Source organism: Loxodonta africana, chromosome 14 (assembly GCF_030014295.1).
Source record: "Loxodonta africana isolate mLoxAfr1 chromosome 14, mLoxAfr1.hap2, whole genome shotgun sequence".
Taxonomy (NCBI): Eukaryota; Metazoa; Chordata; class Mammalia; order Proboscidea; family Elephantidae; genus Loxodonta; species Loxodonta africana.
Window position 1 is genome coordinate 17,141,750 of NC_087355.1, and position 13,407 is coordinate 17,155,156.

The 13,407-nt window shown below is 38.6% G+C and overlaps 1 protein-coding gene across 1 annotated transcript in view; it reads right to left on the reverse strand.

Annotated features, from left to right (window-relative positions):
* Nucleotides 1-13,407, reverse strand: part of PPP1R42 (protein phosphatase 1 regulatory subunit 42) — a 64,992-nt gene that overhangs the window by 11,851 nt on the left and 39,734 nt on the right. The window contains exons 5-6 of the mRNA XM_023545748.2: nucleotides 13,209-13,326; nucleotides 3,789-3,920 (exon numbers count right to left, since the gene is read on the reverse strand). Of these exons, the coding sequence (XP_023401516.2) occupies nucleotides 3,789-3,920; nucleotides 13,209-13,326 (250 nt within the window). The remainder of the gene's footprint in view (nucleotides 1-3,788; nucleotides 3,921-13,208; nucleotides 13,327-13,407) is intronic.

Genomic DNA, 13,407 nt, shown 5'->3' on the forward strand with positions numbered 1-13,407 from the left:
AATGCAGAATATTTTCTTAATACATTTTGTTATGCCAGTTGACCTAGATGTCCCCTGAAACCATGGTCCCCAGACCCCTGTCCCTGCTACTCTGGACTTCAAATTGTTTGGCACAACACATATTTTTGAGGGATACAATTCAGTCCATAACAACTAGGTATTTCTGAGAAAAGCTCAGATAATTTTCTGCTGCAGCTAGTCAATCTTCAATTTAAATTTTATTTTAATTAACTCATCTTAGGTTACAGATGGCACAGAACCAGGCAGTGCTTCATTCTGTCATACACAGGGTCGCTATGAGTCGGAACCAACTCGACAGCACCTGACAACAACAACCTTAGAGTTCATCTTTCATTATACAGCGAAACCTGTGAGAGTGAGAGCCAGAACTTGACTGGACTGCCTTGTTTTTCCAGGTCTCGCAAGTTTTCTTCCTTTGACAGGGTGCAGTCTTACCACTTTTCTATCGCTCGTTTTAGTGGAAAATGTTTGAGTTTTCCTTCTCTGACAGGTTTCTGCCTTACACAGCTTCCAGCTTTCTCAGGTTTTACTTTAATAATTTATGTCATCTTTTACATTTGAGTTGTTGTTGCTAGGTGCCATCAAGCCAGCTCCAACTCATAACAATCTTATGTATAACAGAACAAAATGTTACCTGGTCCCGTGCCATCTTCACAATCATTGCTGTTTGAGCCCATCGTTGCAGCCACTGTGTCGTCCGTGTTGTTGAGGGTCTTCCTCTGTTTCGCTGACCCTCTACTTTCCCAAGCGTGATGTCCTTCTCCAGGGACTGATCCCTGCTGATAACATGTCCGAAGTACATGATTATCCTCCCTTCTAAGGAACATTCTGGCTGTACTTCTTCAAAGACAGATTTGTTCATTCTTTTGGCAGTCCATGGTATATTCAGTATTCTTCGACAATACCACAGTTTGAATGAGTCAATTCTTCTTCAGTCTTCCTTTCTCATTGTCCAGCTTTCATATGCATATGAGGCAAGTGAAAATACCATGGCTTAGGTTAGGAGCACCTTAGTCATCCAAGTGACATCTTTGCTTTTTAACACTTTAAAAAGGTCTTTTGTGGCAGATTTGCTCAATGCAATATGTTTGATTTCTTGACTGCTGCTTCCATGGGCATTGATTTTTGATCTAAGAAGAATGAAATCCTTGACCACTTCAATCTTTTCTCCATTATCATGATGTTGTTCACGGGTCCTGTCCTAAAGAGTTTAATTTTCTTTATGTTGAGGTGTAATCTGTACTGAAGGCTCTAGTCTTTTTACCTTCATCAGTAAGCGCTTCAAGTCCTTTTCACTTTGGGCAAGCAAATTTGTGTGACAGGCATATCTCAGGTTGTTAACGAGTCTTCCTCCAATACTGATGCCTCTTTCTTCTTCATATAGCCCATGATTATTTGCTCAGCGTGCAGATTGAGTAAGTGAGGTGAAAGACTACAACTCTGTTGCATTCCTTTTAAAATTTCAATGTTCTTTCATAATGTATTATCCTATATTTTTCTCCCTAGGTCTTTTTTATTTACAAAAAATATTTATTTACATATCATAGTTTTACACATCTGTAGAGTTTCCTACATTCTTACCAAACTGAAGTGGATTTCTGAGTAAAGCAGACTTTATTGTCCTTATTTAAAAAAAAAACCGGTTACTGTCACGTGGATTCTGACTCATGTCAGTGTAGAACCGTGCTCTGCAGGGTTTTCAATGGCTGATTTTTCAGAAATAGGCCTTTCTTCCAAGGCACTTCTGGGTGGACTCACAACGACCACCTTTCTGCTTGCAGCCAAGTCCTTCAAAAGTTTGTACCATGTCCTTATATCCCAGCATAATTCAGTTAGTTTAAAGTGGTGACTAGAGGTCAAAGCTGTAGCTTTGTGACCTTATACAAGTTACTTCATCTTTTCAAACTCAGCTTTCTCATAAAAAATGGATATAATAATTATGCCCCTTCCTAAACAGGCTGAAAGGATTAAATGCAATAATGTGTATAAATATCTGAAATATTCGTCACAGGAAATGCTAGCTTTCATTTCTTCCTTCACCCCCTCCTCTTTGCCTCCTAGACCCAAGTGCTCTCTGTTTTAAGTGACTGACTAGTGTAATAGCAACTACAATAAGGTGTGGCATGACACTTCTGTATGTGATATTCTTCATGGCTTTAAAGATCGTTTGAATCTTGAATTGGGGGTCAAACTATATTATAAAGAGATTAATAAATATTTAAAGAAAATGAAATGACAGTGTACTTTTAAAAATTGTAAACTGTAAGGCACAAGTTATAATTATTATTTTGTTGAACTGCATTTATGAAGTTAAAAATTAATTAATTAATTAATTACTGTCCCTGAATTAGGAAGAATATTTGAAAGCTCTTTGAGATGAAGGAAGCTATGTTACTTTTAGACTAGGCCCAAGTTTCCATGCGAATTGGTGTCAAATTCTCCAAGTACTCCAATATTAATAAGGTGCTTTGTCATCTTTAAGGAGCCTTGGTGGCATAGTGGTTAAGTGCTTGGCTGCTAACTGTAAAGTCAGCGGTTTGAACCCACCAGCCGCTCCGTGGAAGAAAGATGTGGCAGTCTGGTTCTGTAAAAATTTACGGCCTTGGAAACCCTATGAGGCAGCTCTATTCTGTCCTACGGGGTCTCCACGAGTCGGAATTGACTCAATAGCAGTGGGCTTTGGGTTTGGTTGGCATCTTTGGTGTAATACTGAAAATATTTAAAATACTGGAATCCTTTCCCTAGGTTGGGATCTGCCATCCAAAGCCAGGGATAAACAGAGGAGGAGAAACTCTTCCTATCTATTTTATAAGTTTCAGACCTGAATTGATGTTGCCAACACAGCATCATGCATGGATACATTGCCAGGTAGGAAAGTCTCATTCTACTAAATGATTTTACATAGCTCACGTTCCATGGACACGAGGTGGCAAAATCATCAGAGTTCCAGGCCTTTCCATCTCTGCTCCTCCTCACCTCAGCCTCCTTGTCTTGGAGTGACCCAGCTTCTGGGCTCTGCTGTGCCTATAAAAAGCTGCACTACACTGTTCTAGTTTCCCTTTCCCTATTCCCTTTACCTAACCCCATTCAGACACTATCATGGAAGGGAGGAAGGGGCTCATTCCCGTGTTGTAGACAACAGAATCTCTGAAAGGTCAATTCCAGGATGCTCGTCAGTGTGATAATTATTACACATCACTCTTAGCTACGCTGAGTTGCATTAATAGGCAAGGGAGGTTGGTGAGGCCTTTGTGATATAACCGCAGATATATTGTAATCAGAGTGTTCTGATGTTTGGGTGTGTATAAGGGGACAGGCCACAGAATGCTTGGATGTGGGTGTGGTACATTTTCACTTTTATCCTGATGAAAGATGTGACTTTAGTACTGTTTCTAAACACTAGTATGTGACTTAGGTTTCACAGTTTGCACTACTAATATTGTATACTTTAGCCAGATATACAATTAACATTTCCCCCCTTTCTCACAGCTCTATGCTTAAGATACATGTCTGACAGAGTCATACCCAACATGAATGAAACAAGGCTTTCGTTGATCATGATGGCCATTTTCATATATAAATGTCAGGTAAAATATCAGAGAAGTTATATTTATAGACGATTATGTAAATAAGTAAAAAAGCAAAACAAAAACTTAAGAAAACTAAATAAAAACTCCTTATTTCTCGGCATTTTTGTTGTTGTTGTTGGGGAGAATGTTCCCTCGTCCTAGCAGAAATGGTCAGCTAATGAGTGCCAGCGTGCTTACTTATGTATGAGTTGCTTGCATCCTCACTTTTAGTGTTCCTTTTCTTGCTGATTTTTTTGGCATCTTTGGATGCTTTCCAGTTCATTAGGAATTGTCTTTCCATTTTTTTAATTTCTCTTCCATCAAGAAATTCTAGAGAAAAACACATATTAAAAAATATAAATAAATGTATAGATAAAAATATTCATTTTTGTTTTAGGGCACCATACAGTGAAATAAATTTCTTTTCTAAATGTCTTATTTACACAACTAATGGATTTCTGTTGAGGTTTTATTGATTTTTTTAGACATCTCTTTTTTTCTGATTTCAAAAAGGATAGTGTTTATAATAAGCAACTGAAACATGGTTTTTTAAAAAAACATAAAAAGTGAAAGCCTCTGTAATTACTATCCACACCCCTCCTTCCTGTCCCTGCCAAAGATAATCACCGAAAACAATTCAGTATATGGGCCTCTTATAGGGTCATATGAAAGTTATATTGTTATTTAAAAAACAAAAAGTTATCCTACTCAGCAGAAATGAAATCATATAATCTATTAATTTGAATAATACTGTGATTATTTTTCTTAGGAAAAAAGAAAATATAGTTTATGTTAAGACGAATAAGAAGTTTAATATGTGTAACATGGTATTTTTAAAGCACATACAGCATTATTAATACACATTATATCCTAGGACATAAGACACAACAGAAGCAACACAGATAGCAAGCCTGCTGGTTCTGTGAAGTAAGATTTCAGCTGTGTCCACATTTTGCTCCTTTAAAAAAGTTTTAAAAATTGAGCTTTTTAAATTAGACAAATAATTTTTCTATGTTACAAGACATTTGGAAAATACAAAAAGAAAAATTAAAATTGCCTGTGTTCCACCAACCAGAAGTAATCACTGAAAACCAGTGATAACACTTTGGTATACTTCTGTTTTCTATGTGTGTGTATATGTACGGTTTTCTCCATTATCTGAAAGCAGAGCAGTCCTATGAAACTTGTTGTAAGCGAAAATGACATAAAGTGAAGAAGCAATTACTGTTAATCTATATGGGAAAAAATTTTGAGCATTCCCAGACCCAAAAAATAACGTACCAAATCATACCAAATAATACATTAAACCCTTACGAGCTCTCTTAGGCTTTTCTGCTACCTTGGGACACATCTTGCACAAAGTAAATCGAGATAAAGCACAGATGCTCACAGACACAGTCCAAAGCTATAGTGGCTTGATGCTGAAATGCTGAGTGTAGTTCCTCGGGGAAGGAGCTTGGTGCTGCCACTATCACTGCTTGGGATGCCCTGTACCTCTTTAATGGCTTGGTGCAAAACAAACGCTGAACGCTATTCCTGCTTTTCACCTTTTTTTCGTAAAAGTGAAAATCCTCTTTGGATTTCTTTCAGTTAGCGAAAACAGGTATTAATGTAGGTCTTTCATAAAAGCAAAGTGCTGTAAAGTAAACTTTCAAAAAGCGGAGGATACCTGTGTATATGTGTGTATTATAAAATTGGAACTCTCTATTTATACAGTTTTACAGTCTACTTTTTAATACTGTAATGTGAATATTTCACCTTGTCTTACCTTGAACATAATTTCTAATGGTTGACAGTGTTCCATTACATATAGATATACCCTAAAGTATTTAACTATTCCCTTCTTATACTGCATTTTTGTTCTTTTTAATCACATGATACAGATGGCCGTCATTTAATAAAAAGACTAGCAAAGTTTGCAGTATAGCAATTTTTTAATAAATATTTTGTCTCATCAGCCATGTACTGTCTTCCCCTGGATCCCAGAATATAAAAAAAAGATGTAGTAAAATTTATTAGATCATAGTCTTGCGGGGAAAATGACAATATTCTGATAAAATACTGGTTGTAATACTGAAAGTATTAACATCACCACTTAAATAAGAGCCATAATATTGTGTTATACCCAAGGTACAAAATAAAATGAGGAAGCCCAAAATATAAACTAGAACTATAAACTCTATAATTGTCTCCATATCTTGTCTTTTTTTAGCTGAATAATAGCACTCTCCAAAGTGCAATTTAAGATATTGGGTAAATGTTTTATTATCATCAGACATCTTAGTACTTACAAGTTTACATTAAAGGTAATTCTTTTATGCCCAGTTTTCCCAGCCACTTGTATTTATTGGTGTCTTTCTAAATACCTTTGTATTAATAATTGTATAATTTGTTAGTATGACTTAGGATGGGATTTCGGAATTGGTACATATATTTTTAAACACCTTTTATAAAGAAATTAAAATCCAAGTCTTTTACCAAGGTCCTGTCTTCCTCATGTAAATCTCTCAGAGAGAACTGAGAAATAACCTAGAGACCTGTGCCTCAGTTAACATGATTCCATCTAATTTTTAGCAACTGACCTTATTTGAGGTTATTAAAGCATTGAACCTGGCCTGATGTAGAAGTAGTTCAGGAGGGAAAGCCTGGGAATGGACACAAGATTAGAGACTCATGAAATGTATCTTGTTGCTCTCAACACAAAACTTGGTTCCACTCATGCTCAGTAAACCAAATATGTAGATTGTCATTCTAGCTGGTGAAGGCTGGGTGATGTATAAAACATAAAATGACTGCCAAACATCCCCATAGTCCTTCTTACTGGAACACATCAAGCCAGGCTCTCAATTAACTTTGTTTTTTTTTTGGTTTTACGTTTAAGGAAAAGTAGGAAATGAGAATAAGACAAGCTAAAATCAAATAGAAATGGTTATAGGTGTATAAAAAACAAACAAACAACCCGTTTCTGTTCTGACTCATGACAACCCATTGTTACAAAGCAGAACTGCACCATAGGGTTTTTTTGGCTGTAATTTTTTTTTTTAATAATTTTTATTGTGCTTTAAGTGGAAGTTTACAAATCAAGTCAAGTCTCTCACACAAAAACCCATATACACCTTGCTAAAAAAAAAACACACTCCTAATTACTCTCCCCCTAATGAGAGAGCCTGCTCTCTCCCTCCACTCTCTCTTTTCGTGTCCATTTCGCCAGCTTCTAACCCCCTCCACCCTCTCATCTCCCCTCCAGGCAGGAGATGCCAACATAGTCTCAAGTGTCCACCTGATCCAAGAAGCTCACTCCTCACCACCATCCCTCTCCAACCCATTGTCCAGTCCAATCCATGTCTGAAGTGTTGGCTTCGGGAATGGTTCCTGTCCTGGGCCAACAGAAGGTCTGGGGGCCATGACCACCGGGGTCCTTCTAGTCTCAGTCAGACCATTAAGTGTGGTCTTATGAGAATTTGGGGTCTGCATCCCACTGCTCTCCTGCTCCCTCAGGGGCTCTCTGCTGTGTTCTCTGTCAGGGCAGTCATTGGTTGTAGCTGGGCACCATCTAGTTCTTCTGGTCTCAGGATGATGTAGTTGGTGGTTCACAAGGCCCTTTCTGTGTCTTGGGCTCGTAATCGTCTTGTGTCCTTGGTGTTCTTCATTCTCCTTTGATCCAGGTGGGTTGAGACCAACTGATGCATCTTAGATGGCTGCTTGCTAGCGTTTAAGACCCCAGATGCCACTCTTCAAAGTGGGATGCAGAATATTTTCTTAATAGATTTTATTATGCCAATTGACTTGGATGTCCCCTGAAACCATGGCCCCCAGACCCCTGCCCGTGCTATGCTGGCCTTCGAAGCATTCAGTTTATTCAGGAAACTTCTTTGCTTTTGGTTTAGTCCAATTGTGCTGACCTCCCCTGTATTGTGTGCTGTCTTTCCCTTCATCTAAAGTAGTTCTTATCTACTATCTAATTAGTTAATTGCCCTTCCCATCCTCCCTCCCTCCCCCCTCTTGTAACCACAAAAGAATGTTTTCTTCTCAGTTTAAACTATTTCTCAAGTTCTTATAATAGTGGTCTTATACAATATTTGTCCTTTTGCAACTGACTAATTTCACTCAGCATAATGCCTTCCAGGTTCTTCCATGTTAGGAAATATTTCACAGATTCCTCACTGTTCTTTATTGATGCATTGTATTCCATTGTGTGAATATACCATAATTTATTTATTCATTCATCTGTTGATGGGCACCTTGGTTGCCTCCATCTTTTTGCTATTGTAAACAGTGCTGCAATAAACATGGGTGTGCATATATCTGTTTGTGTAAAGGCTCTTATTTCTCTAGGATGTATTCCAAGGAATGGGATTGCTGGATCATATGGTAGTTCTATTTCTAGCTTTTTAAGGAAGTGCCAAATCAATTTCCAAAGTGGTTGTACCATTTGACGTTTCCACCAGCAGTGTAGAAGTGTTCCAATCTCTCCACAGCCTCTCCGACATTTATTATTTTGTGTTTTTTGGATTAATGCCAGCCTTGTTGGAATGAGATGAAATCTCACTGTAGTTTTGATCTGCATTTCTCTAATGGCTAATGATCGTGGACATTTCCTCACGTATCTGTTAGCTACCTGAATGTCTTCTTTAGTGAAGTGTCTATTCATATCTTTTGCCCATTTTTTAATTGGGTTATTTGTCTTTTTGCAGTTGAGTTTTTGCAGTATTATGTAGATTTTAGAGATCAGGCCCTGATCAGAAATGTCATAGCTAAAAACTTTTTCCCAGTCTGTAGGTAGTCTTTGTACTCTTTTGGTGAAGTCTTTGGATGACCATAAGTGTTTGATTTTTAGGAGCTCCCAGTTATCTAGTTTTTCTTCTGCATTCTTAATAATGTTTTGTATACTGTTTATGCCATGTGTTAGGGCTCCTAACGTTGTCCCTATTTTTTCTTCCATGACCTTTATCGTTTTAGATTTTCTATTTAGGTCTTTGATCCATTTTGAGTTAGTTTTTGTGCATGGAGTGAGGTATGGGCCTTGTTTCATTTTTTTGCAGGTGGATACCCAGTTATGCCAGCACCATTTGTTAAAAAGACTGTCTTTTCCCCATTTAACAGTTTTGGGACCTTTGTGAAATATCTATGTGGATGCATTTATGTCTGGATTCTCAATTCTGTTCCATTGGTCCATGTATCTGTTGTTGTACCAGTACCAGGCTGTTTTGACTACTGTGGCAGTATTAATAGGTTCTAAAATCAGGTAAAGTAAGGCCTCCCACTTTGTTCTTCTTCTTCAATAATGCCTTATTTATCCGGGGCCTCTTTCCCTTCCATATGAAATTGGTGATTTGTTTCTCCATCTTGTTAAAGAATGTCCTTGGGATTTGGATCAGAATTGCATTAAATGTATAGATTGCTTTTGGTAGAACAGACATTTTTATAATATTAAGTCTTCCTATCCACGAGCAAGGTATGTTCTTCCACTTATGTAAGTCTCTTTTGGTTTCTTGCAGAAGTGTACTGTAGTTTTCTTTGTATAAGTCTTTTACATCTCTGGTAAGATTTATTCCTAAGTATTTTATCTTCTTGGGGGCTATTGTAAATGACATTGATTTGGCGATTTCCTCTTCAATGTTCTCTTTGTTGGTGTAGAGGAATCCAACTGATTTTTGTATGTTTCTCTTGTATCCCGATACTTGGCTGTAATTTTTAAGGAGGCAGATCACCAGGCCTTTCTTCCAGCTTATACAGAAAAAAGACTGGAAGTGTTAACAGCAGATTTATGATGACATTATAGGTTTTATTTATTTTCTTTTTTATATTTTCCACATTGTCTATAAAAAAAAAATACATGACCGCGCTCCCTATGTACTCACTGTTCTCTACTGTTGTCCAGGGGTGAGCAGGGACTGGCCTTCCAATATATATTTTGAAAAAATGCCTTGGATTATTCTGATATGCCCTCCCCCTCCCCTAGAGAATTTCTGCACTGGCATTATGATTTAAGTGATTTTTCAATACATTAGTTTTTATACCCGAATACAGCATGCCATAGAATTGGTATATAAGAAACCATCTCACTGGTCTCTCTGATGCTGGATAACCTGGTACCTATTGAAGTGCTTTTGCCCATTTTCCTGAGCATACTGCATGTTCAGGAATGTTATTATTTTTAAGGGTTTCATTAAGGGACTCCTCATTCTGCTTCCCTTTCATATGAGAGGGAATTCTGGATGTTCTTAGGTGTCAAGCAATGTGTCTTAGTTATCTAGTGCTGTTAGAAATACCACAAGTGGATGGCTTTAACAAACAAATTTATTTTCTCATAGTTTAGGGGGCTAGATGTCCAAATTCAGGGCACTGGCTCTAGCGCAAGAATTTTTCTCTGTGTTGGCTCTGGAGGAAGGTCATTGCCTCTTTTGAGTCTCTGATCCTGGGTGATCTTCATGTGGCTTGTCATCTCTCTTCCCCCATCTTTCCTGGTGCAAAAAAAAAAAAAAATCCTGGTAGCTTGTGTTTAATCTGTTTTTATATCTCAAAAGAGATTGATTCAAGATACACCCTACACTAATCCTACCTCATTAACATAACAAAGACAGTGCACTACCAAATGGGATTATAACTACAGGCATAGAGGTTAGGATTTACAACACATATTTTGGGGGAACATAATTCATTCCGTAACATTCTACCCTTTGGCCCTCCAAAATTTATGTCCTTACCACATGCAAAACACAGTCACCCCATCACATCATCCCAAAAGTCTTACATCAACCTCTAGTCCAAAATATCATCTTCTGAATCATCTAAATCAAATATAAGTGAGACTGTAGGTGTATTCCAACCTGGGGCAAAATTCCTCTTCATCTGTGAACCTGTGAAATCTAGACTGCAAGTTATCTGTTTCCAAAGTATAATGATAGAACAGGCACAAGGTGGGCATTTTCATTATAAAGGGGAGGAATTGGAGGGAAAGAAGGGATAACAGGCGCCAAGCCGGTCTAAAACCCAGCAGAACAACTTACATTAGCTCTCAAGCATTGAAAATAATCCTCTGTTCTCTGAGACCATCTGGGCAATAGCCCCATTTCCAGATTCTGGGTATTGGCCACACCCTATGGATTCTGGGAGGGAAGCCCTTCCCTTAGCCCTGGGCTTCAGATCCACCTTGTAGGCCTACTGGGATGGCAACTCTGCTCCCTTGGCTTTGGGCGGCCCCATTCTCCTAGTCCATCTGAGTGGCAGTCTCACCCCCTTGGCCCTTGCAGGCCCCATTTTTCTGCCCCTTGGGCATGGCAGCCCACCCCATCAGCTTTGGGTGGTGGCCCCATCTCCCTGGCACACCTTAATGGCAGACCCTCATTCCAGTACTCAGCTGGTGAAGGAAGATCTGACTCTTTGAAACCTAGGAGGCTAGGGGTCCACGCTTTGAGATCCAGAAGACCATGGCCCCACCCTATGAAACTAGAAGGCCTGCTTCTCATGCTCCTTCCAACAGTTCTGCCGATCTCTGAGCTGCTCCAGGAAATGTGGTTTCTTTTCTTGAAGGGCCACAGATGCAGCTCCGTTGGTCTTCTTCCCGCTGGTAGAATTCCGAAAGGCAGACAGTGTCCTCCCCTTTTGTTTTATCCCTGTCCCCTTCAGTCTAAGCTTATAGGTTTTCTGCCTCGTTAGATCCATCAGTCACAGGCTTAATCTCTTTAACAAAAGATTATGTAGCCACATCCTTGGTGGAAATTTTTCTAAATCATTAAGTTGTGTTTTCATTTTGCACAGTTCATCTTTAAGTCCATCTCTTTCCTCTCATATTTTACTATAAGCAGCAAGGAGAAACCACACGGCTCCTTTAAGATCTTGCTTATAAATCTCCTCAGGTAAATATCTAAGTTCATCACTTACAAGTTCTACCTTCCACCAAATATTTGAACAGAACTCAGACAAGTTCTTTGCCACTACATAAAAAGCATCACCCTTTGTCTTATTCATCCGATGCTGCTATATTAGAAATACCACAAGTGGATGGCTTTAACAGAGAGAAATTTGTTTTCTCACAGTCTAGGAGGCTAGAAGTCTAAATTCAGGGTGCCAGCTCCAGGGGAAGGTTTTCTCTCTCTGTTGGCTCTGGGGAAAGGTCCGCGTCATCAGTCTTCCCTGCTGGAGGAGTTTCTCAGTGCAAAGACCCTGGGTCCAAGGGACGCACTATTTTCCTGGCTCTTGTTTCTTGGTGGTATGAGGTCCCCCTGTCTCCCTGCTGGCTTCTCTCTTTTATATCTCAAAAGAGACTGACTTAAGACACAATCTAATCTTGTAGATTGAGTCCTGCCTCATTAATATAACTGCCACTAATCTGCCTCATTAACATCATAGAGGGAGGATTTACAACACATAGGAAAATCACATCAGATGACAAAATGGTGGACAATCACACAATACTGGGAATCATGGCCTAGCCAAGTTGATACATATTTTTGGGGGACACAATTCAATCCATGACACCCTTCTTCCATTGTCCAACCACAGGTTCATCATTTTCTTTTAAAGTCTCACCAGAAGCACATTTAATTTCCACATTTCCAGCAACATTTTGTTGCTGGCATCATATGTATTCTCTAAGACAATACTTTATCGCTTTCCTCACTTCCTTCTGAGCCCTCACCAGAATTGCCTTTGATGTCCATAATTCTACCAACATTCCCTTCGAGCAAATCTAGGCTTTTACTATTAGGTACCTTAAAAGGTACCGGAAAACTCTTCCAGCCTCTACCTATTGCCCAATTCCAAAACTGCTTCCATAGGTATCTGTTAGGTCAGCACCCCACCCTTCCAGTACAAAACTCTGTCGTAGTTATCTAGTGCTGCTGTAATAGAAACACTACAGGTGGATCGCTTTAACAAACATTTATTTCCTCACAGTTTAGGAGGCTAGATGTCCAAATTCAGGGCGCTGGCTCCTGGGGAAGAATTTTTCTCTGTGTTGGCTCTGGAGGAAGGTCCTTTTCTCTTCTGAGTTTCTGTTCCTGGATGATCTTTATGGGGCTTGGCATCTCTCTTCCCCTTATCTCTGCTTGCTAAATTTCATTTAATCTCTTTTATATCTCAAAAGAGATTGAACTCAGGATACACCCTACACTAATCCTGCCTCAATAACATAACAAAGACAACCCATTCCCAAATGGCATTAATAACTATAGGCATAGAAATTAGGATTTACAACACATTTTGGGGGGGGGGGGGACATAATTCAATCCATAACATCATGAAAAACTCGATCAATTTTAGCTACATGACCAAGAGCTAAGGAGTCTCTTGGAATCTTCAAAGGATTTGTACCAATGAAAGTTTGGAAAAATGTCAGCAAGTTCTACACATTTATAACTAGTGATTTTTAGTGGTAACAGCCACATTTTCTTTTGAAAGACTATTTGGTGCTTTAACTATTTCTGAAAAGTGGCCTTTTTTATGCTTTATTTCTCAATTTTAACTTTTATTCAAAATATCAAATTTAAAGTTGACCATTTTTATAGAGGCAGATATCATATTAATAATTTCTGGAGGCTAGCTGATAAATTAATCAAAAAGTCAATCAGGCTGCTTTCTCTAAGAGAATGATAGTAATATAATGTAAATGTGTACCCAGTGATTTGGACACCAAGATCAGTCTGTCCCTGTATTTTGGCTTGAGACAAACAGGATTTCCATTTAGATCCATTTTCCACAGCTTCATCAACTTGCTCAGTAAAAATTCCAAATCCTATAATTACAGAAGAAAAAACAAGATATAAGTACTTCATAATTATCAGTATTTCTAGCATGCCAGTTAACTGTATTTAAG